General features: G+C 39.0%; 1 protein-coding gene across 2 annotated transcripts; it reads left to right on the top strand.

Annotated features, from left to right (window-relative positions):
• The first annotated feature begins 3450 nt into the window (after nucleotides 1–3450).
• Nucleotides 3451–6705, top strand: seta (SET nuclear proto-oncogene a). Of its 2 annotated transcripts, XM_083554796.1 has the most exons (10): nucleotides 3472–3744; nucleotides 4095–4164; nucleotides 4351–4514; nucleotides 4714–4771; nucleotides 4870–5012; nucleotides 5130–5233; nucleotides 5309–5425; nucleotides 5521–5691; nucleotides 5773–5877; nucleotides 6001–6705. In XM_083554796.1, exons 3-10 carry the CDS (start codon nucleotides 4484–4486, stop codon nucleotides 6019–6021), a joined length of 750 nt encoding a protein of 249 aa, XP_083410922.1. In that variant the 5' UTR covers nucleotides 3472–3744; nucleotides 4095–4164; nucleotides 4351–4483; the 3' UTR covers nucleotides 6022–6705. The 2 variants fall into 2 exon arrangements, with proteins under 2 accessions (XP_083410921.1, XP_083410922.1); XM_083554795.1 differs by lacking the exons at nucleotides 4095–4164; nucleotides 4351–4514 and having other exon boundaries at nucleotides 3451–3744.
• The last annotated feature ends 9425 nt before the right edge of the window (nucleotides 6706–16130 follow it).

Here is a 16130-nt window from a genome sequence, read left to right as displayed (position 1 = left end):
TTCCCTGATTCTGCGGCGGTTTTGACCAGGTCCCCGAGTGCCCTGGCCCTCCGAGCATCTGTGGGTTTGGGGCATCAGGTGCCGCCCCCCTCTGGGGGGGGTAATGTCAGGGATCTACCTGCCACGCCCCACTTTGGTGGCGCTCATACCTACGCTCTCCCTGGAGCTCCAGGTTTACCCACGCACACCTGAAGCTCATCATCACTTCACCCCACTCCTACATAAACCCCTCACTCACATTCACTCCCCGTTTGTTATTGAATGTGTTGGACGCTACGTACTGTGTGAATTGGTTCTTTGTTTTATGCAATATCCTATGTTTTCCGTTCCGTTCGGACTCCACTAACCGGTACCGGCTGCGCTTCTCCTCCCCGCCCATTTCGGATCAGCTACGCTTCTCCCCAAGCGCACCTCGGACTCTCACAAGGACTTGTGTGTTCGTGAGTGCGTGTGTGTTTGTACGCGTGCGTGTGTGTGTGTTTGTGTTTGTGTATATCTCTCTCCCTCACTCTTGTCAATAAAACCTGAGCCAGCTGTACTCCGGCTTCCGCCTCCCGTTTCACTCGCACCCTGACAGTAGTGCTCATACCCACATAAGAATAACATTCATGAGATAAGGCTTTATCATAGCACAGAGACTGTGCTGGTTAAAGTGGTGGATTACATACTACTGGCCTCTGATCAGGTTCCTTGCCTGTGTTGCTTAACTTTAGTGCAGAATTTTATATTAGTGATCATACTATTCACCTTGGTAGACTAGAATTTTTTTTCTGGAGTTAATTGAAAGGCCCTTCATTTAAATCTTTCTTCAGCAGCTTCTTATGTAGATGCATAGGTTTCTTTTTGGTAACGAGACCATCAATAAACATATTAGAAAATGTTGTTGTATTCAGTTTATGCTCAATTAAATAGATTAGCAGGCTGAAATAGCAGACTTATTCATTCATTCATTCATTCATTCATTTTCTCCCGCTTATCCGTAATTCGGGTCGTGGGGGCAGCAGTCTAAGCAGGCCCCCGCCTCCGACTGCTGCTCAATCCTCACAGCACCGTCCCTTACGGTCCCTCCTGCAGGTGGTGAGCCCACGGGAAGGCAGACTTATTCATGAGAGTTAAATTTACAAAAAAAAATAAACTTAATAAAAACATTAGCATCTGTATATTTAACATGTACACACCCTGATCAAAAAGGGTCACACAATATTTCTTGATTATGACACACATTCACCATATTAGTTGCTATAATCCAGATCATAACACTGCCCCATTGACTTGTACGGTAGACACTAAGCTTGATATGTACATCACTGCATCCACCTTTCTTAATACAGGGTAAATCAGGACTGATCACACTACATGACTTTTTACCATTGCACCAGATTCTAATCTTTATGTTTCCTAGCTTCTTTTTCTGATTAGCCTAATTAATAATAGGTGTTCTTTATTGTCCATGTGGAAATGCTCTTACTTTCAATATTAATCACAGCCATGAGTTGTACTTTTGTTTTATTTTATAAATTTTTAAATTATTTTAGTAATCTTCAATCACAATTATTCAATATATTTTCCAACCATATTCCTTTTCGAAGATGATGGTTCATTGCTATCCTTCCAGGTTTTAATACAGCGTTGAACAATGCTTTACCAAATTTGAATAGTTTTAGCAATCTTCTTGTTTTCTTTGTTTGATGCAGGAAATGTGACCTTTCTAAAACAACTTTTCCATGACCACATGATATGTCTTCCAAAATGGTTCTTTAAGAAATAAGAAGCTGTTTATTGCATCAGTTAGGGTTAAAAAGCTTGTTTCCAGCTAAAACATAATTAATCACTGTAGTAATTATCCAATGGAAGAGCAAGAACCTAATTGTTTTGTCAAATCCAAGCATTTATCTTTTTAGTCAGGCGGTGTATGTAGCCTCTCAACAACACTCATAAAACTCACTTCTGCTATGCTAATCAGGTTTGCACATGAATTTGAAGAACCTAACTAGCCAGAATTTAATTTCAACTATGAGATTATCTTGGTTGTGCCATTTGATTGTAGATGTAGTCCCCTGGGGTCTGTTCTTAAGAGGTGGATTACTCAGTTAGTTGGATTTTTATTGTTGCCAATCTGACAAGATCTGAGATTGTTTAGTTCTTCAAAGCTCATTCTGGATTTGCTGTCATGGTATCAGTTCTGAAAAATCAAATTTGCTGAGGATCTTGCTTATTACATGTGAACAAGATTAGATGATAGATCATGGCTTTATAAGTGGAGGTGACCATGGAAGTATTTTGCAGATATGTCCTTCCATTTTTAAGAGAGCAATCTGTTGTGGAACGTGCTAGTATAAAACGAGCAGCTTTTCAAATATAATGTGTGATGCAAGGATGGATCTTTTAGTGCAGCACAATGCTTTACTTCTAGAAATAGATAATTTTTCTTATGAGAGAATCATTTACATCTTACATTTCTTGGACCCTTACATTAAAGGTTTGCATAACTTAAGTTGAGATTTCTTGTACACTGTTAGAGCTGCAGAGAACATAGTGAAAAGTGCAGTCAGCTATGTCATTTACAAAGTATATGTGGTGCTAAAGTAATTTTTTTTTTTTTTTTTTTTTTTGTGATGTTTCCAAGATACTTTAAAAAATGTTTTTTTGCCATTACAGGTACATTATAATTGAATAAAATGTCATTTTATCATGAACATGACAATAAGCACTACTTATGTGTGTCTCCTAGGCTTTCTAAATATGATTTGTGCAACAGACTGTACCATCAAAGCCCTAGGAATAAATAAAAAAAAGTGATAATTAGCATAACACATTTACTTACTACATGTGCTTCATTCACCACGTGTTTGGAAACTGGTAAAATATGTTAATGCATTAAATACAACTGCACAAAAGGGGGAGAAGAAACAATCTCAATATAATGTAGTACTAATACATTAAAGATTTGAAATCTCATTTACCAGTAATAATCATGTTGGTGAAAATTTTCTCTAGCTGAATTTAATTGTATTGATATGATACTGTACAGGATTATTTGCTATATCAAAGCCTGAAATTGCTGTCATAGCAACAGGTCTATAACAGGTCTTAAACCTGTTGGGGATAACTTATTCAATGTAAACTAGAATAGATTTTAAAAAGTAAAATAAATTAATTAAAAAAATAATAATAACATGGGGAACACTGACACATTTAAATTGTCAGCAACTTTCTGCCAGACCTTTATTCTCTAATATATATATATATATATATATATATATATATATATATATATATATATATATATATATATATATATATATATATATATATATATATATTTACTCAGTGTCAGATTGACACCTATTGCCCGACCCTAATTGCTGTGGATTTTTTGGAGAGTGTTGCACCACGCCCCGCGCGTCACAAAGCAGCCAATAAGATCTTAGAAAGAAAACCGCGAGGGCTGAATACCTCCCACCCCCCTTGTTTGTGCGCGCTCTCTCTGAAAGAGTAACGCGTAAGTGTAGTCCTTGTGCTTACAAGAAGTAGAAGCGCGCGTGCGCGTGTATTAGCGTTTCCTCGCAGTAAGTTGGGGAGCGCGACACATTTCAGTGCAAAGGAAGGTTTCTTGTCTTTACGAAGTTTAGAAAAATAACAGTTAACTTTCAGTCGTAAGCAGCGCAAACATGTCCGCCCCATCAGCTAAAGTGAGTAAAAAGGAGCAGAACTCGAACCACGACGGATCGGACGAGACCTCTGGTAAGAGGCGAGGGCCTCGTGAGCATCGCCATTTTCACTTTCTCTCTTTACGTTTTTGAATCACTTGAATTAGTTGTTTGTCAAATTTGAGGTAGCAACGTGTATATAATTTACGTTCTCGTTGTGAATTTCATAAGGGTATGATTGGCTGTCGTCGTCGACGGGGTTGGATGTTGTCAGCGCTTATGTGCAGTGGAAGGCGCCGGCTGTGGAGGCCATGTTAGATAGCCGCTAAAGGCTAATGCTATTGCTATAACAACGAATTGCGCCAATATGCCAAGAAAATAGTTATTTATACATAATGGCTATATTCCCCCATAAGTTTTAGATTAACACGTGTTCTTTTTTAGATAATCTTTCTCACAAGGGCGAATCAGCTGGACAAATCGTCGCGGCAATACGCTACTTTATTGTTTTAGGGTAAGGACCTCCGCCATGATGTATGTGTGTGTATATATACCAGTTAGCTAGTCTAACAGTTGATTAAACGTTCATAATTACACGGCCACAGTGTTTCCGATTAAGATTTACGCCTATGTTGTTTATGGAAGCTGTGTAAAGAAGCTAGTTTTGTATGTTTGTTAACAATCAACTGATGTTGCATAGGAGAGGGGATGCAGACCGGGTATCTTCTTTCTGCACATTTAAACCACGCGGCCCGAGTAGCAGGAAGCGGCGTCTATCCTCTCGGACACGAATTGTAGCTGCTACAGCGTACTTCTAGCTGAGGAGCTGCGTTATGGATCACGTATATCAGTCTACGCTACAAAGTAATCTCCAATTTATCGCAAAATCAATTTCGTGAATTTCAAGTTAGCAAATCCACCCAACCCATCTTGACGTTGGACTTTTCCTTTTAGCCGTGTTGATATCGTGATTGATAAAACCCGATTTTAACACATTTTAAATTGCACTAGTATAAAACTAATAACAATGCTACTTATATTTTTACCATATTCCGATCTTTAGAAAAAGAACAACAGGAAGCTATTGAACATATCGATGAAGTACAGAATGAAATTGACAGGTCAGTTGTTGTTGTTTTTTTTGTTTTTTTTCGTTTCCTCAATCAAAATTACACTTATGCCCTTGATGGTAATAAACTGTAGTTTTGTTTGTTTACAGACTGAATGAACAGGCCAGTGAGGAAATCCTCAAAGTCGAGCAAAAATATAACAAGCTTCGCCAGCCATTCTTTCAGAAGAGGTCAGAGCTCATTGCCAAAATCCCCAACTTTTGGGTAACTACATTTGTGAATCACCCACAAGGTAAACAAGCAGAAAACAATGAGTCTGAATTATAATTGAATTGCCTGATAACGTTGTTTTAAACAAATTTAACAAAATAAAATATTCTTTAATATTATGCTTCCTGTGTCTGTCTAGTCTCTGCTCTCCTTGGTGAGGAGGATGAAGAAGCACTTCACTATCTGACCAGAGTGGAAGTAACAGAATTTGAAGACATCAAATCGGGCTACAGAATAGATTTTGTAAGTTTTGAGTTTTTTGGAAATTAGTTTGTCTGTTGGTTCATTGTTTTTATGTTTGAGTTTTCTGTTTTGTAGTACTTTGATGAAAACATGTATTTTGAAAACAAAGTCCTATCCAAAGAAATTCACCTGAATGAAAGTGGAGACCACCCAACTCCAAAGTCAACAGAGATCAAATGGAAACCAGGAAAGGTGTGAATGATGTTTTTGTTTATATTTTTGACAAGACTATCTTCAAATATCACTTATGGCTTCTTGAAGAAACATAATCTGTGGTCCTTTTGAAGGACCTTACAAATCGTTCCAGTCAAACTCAAAGTAAAGCGGGCAAGAAGAGGCAACACGAAGAGCCTGAGAGCTTTTTTACCTGGTTTACTGATCACTCTGATTCAGGAGCAGATGAGTTGGGGGAGGTCATAAAGGATGACATCTGGCCCAATCCTCTTCAATATTACCTTGTGAGTCTCAATTTCCACTTTCAGTAAGCAAGAATATCCTCAACACTAGTTAGCTCCAAAGTTGTTTTTGTCTCCCTGAAGGTCCCAGATATGGAAGATGAGGAAGGAGAGGGAGAAGATGAAGATGAGGAAGGTCTAGAAGACATAGATGAAGAGGGAGAAGATGATGATGATGATGATGGAGAGGTAATTTATATCTTACATGGCTTCCTCTATTAATGAATCTGAAAAATGAATATATAAATATAATAAACTGATTTTTGTAGTGTTGATTGTTCTTTGAAAATTGTATAATTTTTTTTTTTTCAGGATGATGGAGAAGATGACTAAACAAAAGTTGAGCAACTGTCACTGTCTCCCACAACCCATCTGCTTTGTTGGTGGTTTTCAGGAGGGAAATGCTTTTCTTTTTTTTTATCAACCCCCCCCCCCCCCCCTTTTTTTGTTTTTGTTTGTTTTTTGTTGCGCTTCATCTCCTGTCCTGACAGTGTTGTGTTGAAATCCGTCAAAGAAGAGGCTTAATAAATTGACTGCAAAATACTGCCACTATGGCAATTAATCTGAATTCAAGTACATTTTAAGGATTACAACAAAAAGCATAACACACTGTAATGTAAACGGCACACTGTCTGGAGTAGACTTGCAAAACTTTTTTTTATATATAAATATATAATTGTATATGCATATTTCATTCTGTTAGTGTGGTGTAAAGAACAAATGCCGTGGTGTGTAATTCCAGCATCCTTCTTAACTTTGTTGTCCTTCTTTGTTGCTCATGGTGTTAAACTGGTTAGTGATCTTGAGTTTTTCACCTCGTTTGTGTTTTCAGGAAACATAATTAGTCTCCCCTCTGTGAGCTTTTAATTGTTTGAGGGCTGACCTTCAGTGAGGGAGGAAAGAGGAATTTGAAAACCACTTTTTTTGTTTCACAAATATTCATTTGATTTGAAATGCCATTTTGATACAATAAAATTCTATAAAAACAAACCAAAAATAAAAACCTTCCCGTGCCCAGCTGTTTGGGTTGTGTATATTTTAATAAAACATTAAAAAAAGAGAAACTCTACCTTGGGGACTGTAATTGGCAGTTGTTGCAGTGGAAAATTTTTGTTACTAAATATTTATTATTTTAGCCCAGTCGCTTAAATATAAATTTCAAGCAATAATCAAAAAATGTATGGTTCTAATAAATATTTAAAAAATATTGTACAGATTTATATAATGCTCGGGGTAAAAAAAAAAAAAAATATATATATATATGAGATACATAAGCTATAAATTATTAAAATGTAAGGTTTTTTTCTTTTTTCAACTGATTTGATTTGAACGTTTATGGAATTTCTGCACAAATCTATACATCTATAATTGATGACCATCCACCCAGGTGTGCATGTGTTTTAGAAAAGCTTTGATCACACCGGTCAAAAGAGCATTTTTTTAGTAATTTTTTTTTGTTATTACTTTAAAAATAAGAGAATAGTCTCCACAAATTGTATTGTTTTTCGGTCATATTACCTTAACCGTACCACATTACTCTCGCCTCTTCGTAGCTCTTAAAGGAAAAGTATAAGCTCTCGCAAGTTACAGAAAGTCGCGTTTCCACGTTCCAGTAAAATGCAGTGGTGGACAGTAACGAAGTCCATTTAATTCATTACTGTACTTAAGTGGGTTTTTTGCGTATCAAGTATTTTCCGAGAGGAAAAAACAACGGAAGAAACTCCTGATTCCAATTTGTCATAGCACCCGTGGCCTTATTTGCACGATTTTTTTAAATCGTGGAAAAGACGGTTTTTGGCTCATGATCATTTGAATGGATATCCATCAGTGTTTGACTCATTAATATCATTCTATAAAAATATTTGAGTCTTTTTACATAAACTGAGTGGATTATGTAATTGTGACAAATTATAATAGGACATTATAGCCCTAATAATTAGTTATTATTTGTATAGCGCTTTTAGCAATGAACATTGTCCCGAAGCAGCTTAACACAGATAATGCCGTGAAAAAATGAATTACGTGTTTATTTTGTGTAAGATAGTCCATGATGAGCAAGCCGGTGGCGACTGTGGCAAGGAAAACTTCCCGAGATGACATAAGGAAGAAACCTTGAGAGGAACCAGATTCAAGAGGGAACCAATCCTCATCTGGGTGGTTATCGAATGTCAATTTAATACAGATAATTGATGTTGAGGTATGCAGTGATGATCATATGCAAACTGTAGTCATGTGCAGAGGTGGGAAGTAATGAAGTAGAAATACTTCGTTACTGTACTTGGGTAGATTTTTTTTGGTATCAGTACTTCACTATTTATTTTTCAGACTCAAACTTTTCACTTTTACTCATTACATTTTTACACAAATATCTGTACTTTCTACTTCTTACATTTTAAAAACCGGCTGGATGCCCTTATTTTAGTTTGAATCCACTTTCTTTCGGCTTCTCCCATTAGGGGTCGCCACAGCGGACCATCCGCATGTTTGATTTGGCACATGTTTTTACGCTGGATGCCCTTCCTAACGCAACCCCATTTATCCAGGCTAAGAACAAAAGAAATACAACAGCTTGCCACTGGGACAGTACCCTTAAAATGACATCTTTGTACCTTATTTACCCCAAACATTTATAGTTGTACATTAAGGTACACATTGGTACTCTAAGGTAGTAATGTGTACCTTTTTGAGTATAAAGTACAAAGATGTCCTTTCAATGGTACTAAGAGTATATTGTTTACATATTTCAAATTGTATTTTGTGTATGCACTATCAGCATACTGTAACGTTTCCCCTGTCATCTACCCTCATTCACCGGACTACATTACCCATCATCCTTTGCACCCCATCATCCACCATGTTTGTTTCCCGTCTTCACGTGTCTGTTCACCCGGACTCTATTTATACTCATCACCACTGTCTTCACTCATTGTCGGCTATCGTCTTTACTACGTTGTATGTATGTGTGATTTACCTGCTCCCAGTGGCAGCTGGTGAAAATTTTCTTAAGTGGGCCTGTGGCACACTGACACAGCAAACAATTTCAGCAAGTGCTGCAATATGATTTATTAAAATGCAGACACAGTTTAAGAACATCTGGTCACATGTTTATTCGTTAAAGCATCTCTGAACAGTTAATTTACAAGTCACAGTTAAATTCTGGATACTTCCATGACTCTGAGGATAACCATGTACAACCATGAAACTGAACCATGTTCAGTTTTTCTGCCAAAGTTCTCTTCTCAAACGGGCATTGGAGTAGAGATTTTACAGAGTTTTCGTGTCCGGAACTAATTACACCTGAGTCCGCCATTGTCACATAAAAACTTTCTTTCGGCTTCTCCCGTTAGGGGTCACCACAGCGGATCCTCCGCACGTTTGATTTGCACATGTTTTTACGCTGGATGCCCTTCCTAACGCAACCCTCCCCAATTTATCCTTGGGGCTTGGGACCGGCAATGAGAGTGGCTGGGGATGGTTCCCTGACCGGGTCGCAGCGGTGAGAGCGCTGCGTCTTAACCACTAGACCACCAAGGGACCTCCGCCATTGTCACATAACATTAATTGAAAATCGCGCCACTACTGGCCAAGCCCTCATTTGAGCAGTTTCGGGGCGACAAAAAAAATCGCCCATTGCAGATAAGAATTGAGGACGCTGATTGGCTAAATTTTATGTCACATCTTGAATATATTTATATACTGAATAGGCATTTGACTAAATTCCACAAAGACCTGCCTCCTTTGGGCGATTTCTCGATTGCCCCTCAGCTGAAATTGAGTGGTGCACACAGAGGGGACATATGGTGATTGTGAAAAAAAATATTTTCCACAGATGATTTTCTAATATATTACATCATACAAATTTACATTTCAATAATTTTTATGATTTATAATTTTGCGTGTGTGGTTCAGGGAGGGCGGCGCCCTAGCGCCCTCTATTGGCCAGCCGCCACTGCCTGCTCCTTATTATTAAAACGACATCTTTAATGTGACTATTCGTCGTCCTCGTCTCTCCGTGTACATACCGTGACACACAGAGTTAAACATGCTGTAAAATCTCAGTTCAACATTATCTTTATTCTTATTTGAAGGGTTTTGATAACACACTTGTTAAAACAAAAGACGTTATAAAAGAGTTTAAGGGAAATACACAGAAAAAAAGTGAACGTTTGTCCAAGCAGCTATTTTTCCTTATAATCCTTCAAAACCTTTAAAATTTGCTAATTATTCAACAAGAGCAACAGGCAGAGCTACTAAACATTGTGCAACACAATTCGGATACCATATGCCAACTTACACTGCTTGACTTTTTTGTAAAAAAAAAAAAAAAAAAAAAAGTGTAGCGTTTGAGCTCATCGCAACCGAATGTTGGATCGCGCGCGCACCGCGGATGCGAGGTAAATCACACATACATACAACGTAGTAAAGACGATAACCGACAATGAGTGAAGACAGTGGTGATGAGTATAAATAGAGTCCGGGTGAACAGACAGGTGAAGACGGGAAACAAACATGGTGGATGACGGGGTGCAAAGGATGATGGGTAATGTAGTCCGGTGAATAAGGGTAGCTGACGGGAAACGTTACAGTATGCTGATAGTACATACACAAAATACAATTTGAAATATGTAAACAATATACTCTTAGTACCATTATAAGGACATATTTGTACTTTATACTCAAAAAGGTACACATTACTACCTTAGAGTACCAATGTGTACCTTAATGTACAACTATACATTTTTGGGGTAAATAAGGTACAAAGATGTCCGTTTAAGGGTACTGTACCAGTGGCAAGCTGTTGTATTTATTTTGTTCTTTCTGTTTTATAATCATATATATAATCATAACGCAAAAAAATATGATTAAAAATAAAACCTGTCAATTACACAAGGGTTAACTGGAAAAAACATACAGGTAACACTAGACATTTCGTCCCCCCACTTTTGAAATGATGGCTACGCCCCTGGGTGGAGGTATGCGCTGGAGAGAAGGAGAATGAAAGTCAGTAGGAGTAAGACAGAGTACATAAATGCGTAAATGAGAGAGGGGGCAGTGGAGGGGTGTAGTTGCAGGGAGAAGGTGGAGGAGTTCAGGTACCTAGGGTCAACAGTGCAAAGTAATGGAGTGTGTTAGGGAGGGTGGAGGCAGGGTGGAGAAGAGTGACAGGAGTGCTTTGTGATAGTAGGGTATCTGCAAGAATGAAAGGGAACGTTTATAGGACTGTGGTGAGACCTGCTATGTTGTATGGTTTAGAGACAGTGGCATTGAGTAAAAGACAGGAGGCGGAGCTGGAGGTAGCAGAGCTAAAGATGTTGAGGTTTTTGTTGGGAGTGACGAGGATGGACAGGATTAGAAATGAGTTTATTAGAGGGACAGTGCAAGTAGGACGTTTTGGAGACAAGGTGAGGGAGGTGCAATTGAGATTGTTTGTACATGTGCAGAGGAGGGACATGGGGTATATTGGTAGGAGAATGCTGAAGCTGGAGCCACCAGGAAGGAGGAAAAGAGGAAGGCCAAGGAGGTGGTTTATGGATGAGGTGAGGGAAGACATGCAGGTAGCTGGTTAGAAAGATTCAGATGTAGAGGACGGGGATATAGAGACGGATGATCCGCTGTGGCGACTCATAATGTCATCTGGTCCAACCGACTTTCCACTCTTCATCCTCTTAATCGCTGCTCTCACTTCCTCCTTACTAATCCTATCCTGCTTCACCAACTCCACATCGTCCAACCTTCTCTCTCTCTGATTTTCCTCATTCATCAGCTGCTCAAAATACTCCCTCCACCTTCTCAACACACTCTCCTCACTAGTCAACACATTTCCCTCTCCATCCTTTACTGCTCTAACTTGCAGCACATTCTTCCCAGCTCGGTCCCTCTGCCTGGCCAATCGGTATAAATCCTTTTCTTCTTTCTTAGTGTCCAACCTCTCATACAGCTCCTCATATGCCTTTTCCTTGGCTTTCGCCACATTCCTTTTTACCTGCTGCCGCATCTCCTTGTACTCCTGCCTACTTTTCTCATCACTCTGTCTATCCCACTTCTGTTTTGCCAACCTCTTTCTCCTTATGCTCTCCTGCACTTCCTCATTCCACCACCACGTGTCCTTGTCCTGCTTTCTATTTCCAGATGTCACACCAAGTACTTTTCTAGCTGCCTCCCTCATCACTTCTGCAGTAGTTGCCCAATCATCGAACACCTCTTCAACACCACTGAGCCCCTGTCTGACCTCTTCCCTGAACCTCACACTACACTCTTCCTCCTTAAGTTTCCACCATCTTATTCTTCTTTCAGTCTTCACTCTCATCCTCTTCTTCTTCACCTCCACAACCATCCTACAGACCACCATCCGATGCTGTCTAGCTACACTGTCCCCTGCCAACACCTTACAGTCTCCAATCTCCTTCAGGTTGCATCTCCTGCATAGCACATAGTCCACCTGTGTGCACCTTTCTCCACTCTTATACGTCACCCTATGATCCTCCTTCTTCTTAAAATAAGTGTTCACCACTGCCATTTCCATCCTTTTAGCAAAATGAAACAGCCATAAATCTGTAATCTAAATTGATTAAAAGCAATACCCTTTTTTTAATTCTCAGGGTGTGATGAGAAGGTTTGCAGTAGTGGGACGAGTGGGGAGGATGCTGTAATGTATAGTGTAAATATGATGACACCAAGATGGATGACGACGGATACCCAAAAAAACTGACTATTCAGCTGCTGTGGAGTGGTAAAAAGGGAAAAAGCCAAAACATACCTTACCAGTGTACATGGCCTTTATCAAGTTTGTGAGCAGTAAGTAGACCTACTGTATCTACTGCATTTTTTTTTACAGTGTCAGTTCCATTAAACAATGTGAAGTCGTGGTGACGTATGAAGTTAATGCAATTGTGTAACTACAGCCAATTATATATATAATGCAATTATGTAACTACATAATATGCACAGGAATAATTACATGCAACAAATGTAAAACATTTTATTTAGCAAATTTCTAATATTCTTTACTGTGAAGTGCCTTAATCTGATTTCTCAGTAATACTACTAATAATAAGATTTTTGGTATTAGATCTCTGGTATTATTAGAACTTGGTCCTATTGTTAGTTAGAACAGTATAACCAACAGTGACAAACAGGCTAAGGATCTCCCTTCCTGCCCTTCAGACGTTCCATTGCTGGTAGCTGGATATACCATATTGCCTCATTTGAATGTTTATTAACAATTAATGGATTTCACCATTGATGTTTGGTCTAGTCTCAATTAATAGCTCTTCAAGCGTTACTCAACACATTGAGATCTCTAGACCTGGAAAAGATTTGTATCCACTTCCACTGGATTCATGTTAGGTCAAGAAATCCTACATCTGTTTTTTTTTGTTCCTTGACAGACCCAAAGAATTAGGACAGTAATTCCCAAACCACAAATAAAATGTTGCCCAAATGATTGTTGATAAGAGTCGAGCCACCACCTTGACAGACACACAGAAGAAGCTGAGACAAATGGAGAAGAAATATTGAGAAATGACAATGAACAATGCTTATTAGAGGCATGTGTTGCAGTTATTTTACTTTTGTGGTGAATCATGCAATGAGCTGTTACAATAACTGTCATTTTGTTTAAATAATATTTGATTTGTTATCAAGTATATGACAAGAAAACTGAAACATATCCAATCTCGGTAACATTTGGTATTACATGGCTTTGTAAAATGCACCATTAAAATTTCTCCCACCATCTGCCCTTCACATTCCTCTTCTTAAAGCCATACCTACCCATCACCTCATCATCTCTGTTCTCTTCACCTACATACCATTAAAGTCTGCCTCAATCACCAATCATTCATTCCTAGGTTCACCCTCCACCACTTCATCTAACTCACTCCAGAATTTATCCTTTTCCATCTCACATCCCACTTGTGGAGCATAGGCACTAATGACTTTTATCATCACCCCTCCAACTTCCAGCTTCATGTTCATCACCCTATCAGAAACCTTTTTCACCTCCACTACACTCTTACTCTTTCAGAATCATACCTACAGCATTTCTCTTTCCATCCACACCATGATAGAACAGTTTAACCCACCTCCAATGTTCCTGGTCTCTCCCTTTCCACTTGGTCTCCTGAACACACAACATATCTACATTTCTCCTCTCCATCATATCAGCTACCTCTCTCCCTTTACCAGTCATAGTACCAAAATTACAACCTGAACCTCCATTCTCCTACACGTCTCCTTCTCCTGATGTCTCTGTAGACGTCTTCCTCCTCTCCATTTCCCTCGGCCAGCAGTAGCCCAATTTCCACCTGTACCCTGTTGGCTAACAATACCTGTGGTGGTCGTTGCTAACCCGGGCCTCAACCGATCCGCTATGAATTTCTGATTCATGATCTGCATATTTGATTTGGCACATTTTTTACGCTGGATACCCTTCATAACACCCTCCCCATTCATCCGGGCACTAAGAGTGCACTGGCTTGTGCAACCCTAATGGCTAAGTTAGTAGTAGTAGTAGTAGTAGTAGTATACATTAATAATAATAATAATAATAATAATAGTAATAATAATAATAATAATAATAATAATAATAATAATAATAATAATAATAATAATAACGATAAGTGATCCACAGTGAGTAAGATTAGGCTGTGTGTCTTGTTCAGTGTCACAACAGTGGCAATCCCTTTCTGGGGTCATTAACTGTGGGCCACCTGTCTTCCTAACAAAAGCAATGTTTTGTCTTTTACAGTGGGGCAAAAAAGTATTTAGTCAGCCACCAATTGTGCAAGTTCTCCCACTTAAAAAGATGAGAGAAGCCTATAGAAAGAAAATAGAAAGAAAAAAAAAATCACAAAAATCACATTGTCTGATTTTTAAAGAATTTATTTGCAAATTATGGTGGAAAATAAGTATTTGGTCACCTACAAAAAAAACAAGATTTCTGTCTCTCACAGACCTGTAACTTCTTTAAGAGGCTCCTCTGTTCTCCACTTATTACCTGTATTAATGGTACCTGTTTAAACTCGTTATCAGTATAAAAGACACCTGTCCACAACCTAAAACAATCAGACTCCACTATGGCCAAGACCAAAGAGCTGTCAACGGACACCAGAAACAAAATTGTAGACCTGCACCAGACTGGGAAGACTGAATCTGCAACAGGTAAGCAGCTTGGTGTGAAAAAATCAATGGTGGGAGCAACTATTAGAAAATGGAAGACATACAAGACCACTGATAATCTCCCTCGATCTGGGGCTCCACGCAAGATCTCACCCTGTGGGGTCAAAATGATCACAAGCAAAAATCCCAGAAACACACGGGGGGACCTAGTGAATGACCCGCAAAGAGCTTGGACCAAAGTAACAAAGGCTACCATCAGTATCACACTACGCCGCCAGAGACTCAAATCCTGCAGTGCCAGACGTGTCCCCCTGCTTAAGCCAGTACATGTCCGGGCCCGTCTGAAGTTTGCTAGAGAGCATTTGTATATTACAGAAGAGTATTGGGAGAATGTCATATGGTCAGATAAAACCATAATAGAACTTCTTGGTAAAAACTTAACTTGTCGTGTTTGGAGAAGAAAGAATGCTGAGTTGCATCCAAAGAACACCATACCTACTGTGAAGCATAGGGGGTGGAAACATCATGCTTTGGGGCTGTTTTTCTGCAAGGGGACCAGGACGACTGATCCGTGTAAAGGAAAGAATGAATGGGGCCATGTATGTGAGATTTTGAGTGAAAACCTCCTTCCATCAGCAAGGGCATTAAAGATGAAACATGGCTGGGTCTTTCAGCATGACAATGATCCCAAACACGGGCAATGAAGGAGTGGCATAGTAAGAAGCATTTCAAGGTCCTGGAGTGGCCTAGCCAGTCTCCAGATCTCAACCCCATAGAAAATCTTTGGAGGAAGTTGAAAATCCGTGTTGCCCAGCGACAGCCCCAAAACATCACTGCTCTAGAGGAGATCTGCATGGAGGAATGGGCCAAACTACCAGCAAAAGTGTGTAAAAACCTTGTGGAGACTTACAGAAAACATTTGATCTCTGTCATTGCCAACAAAGGGTATATAACAAAAGTATTGAGATTAACTTTTGTTATTGACCTTATATTTCTGATTTTCGGGATTTTCTTTCTCATTTTGTCTCTCATAGTTGAAGTGTACCTATGATGAAAATTACCGACCTCGCTCATCTTTTTAAATGGGAGAACTTAAACAATTGGTGGCTGACTAAATACTTTTTTGCCCCACTGTATTCATTTGTCTCACAGGAGCAACTTTGCAAAAGTCGCCTCATGTGGTGCCCTCCAGCATTGGTGCAGCCATCAATGCCAAACTTACTGAATTCAGAGGAAAGTTCTAAAACTCAGGGAGATGATTAGTATATGCAGAAAAATCTTAATATTGACTATAATCATGTATGAGAATTATATGTAGATTT

Source organism: Silurus aristotelis, assembly GCF_946808225.1.
Source record: "Silurus aristotelis genome assembly, chromosome: 11".
Lineage (NCBI taxonomy): Eukaryota > Metazoa > Chordata > Actinopteri > Siluriformes > Siluridae > Silurus > Silurus aristotelis.
Note: the sequence above shows the minus strand (reverse complement) of the source record. Positions and strands in the feature narration are given on the sequence as shown.

Coding starts and splice junctions, on each gene's coding strand:
- seta (XM_083554795.1), top strand. CDS start 3,672: ATGTCCGCCCCATCAGCTAAAGTGAGTAAAAAGGAGCAGAACTCGAAC. Junction 3,745..4,713: donor CGGATCGGACGAGACCTCTG/GTAAGAGGCGAG, acceptor TCCGATCTTTAG/AAAAAGAACAACAGGAAGCT. Junction 4,772..4,869: donor GTACAGAATGAAATTGACAG/GTCAGTTGTTGT, acceptor GTTTGTTTACAG/ACTGAATGAACAGGCCAGTG.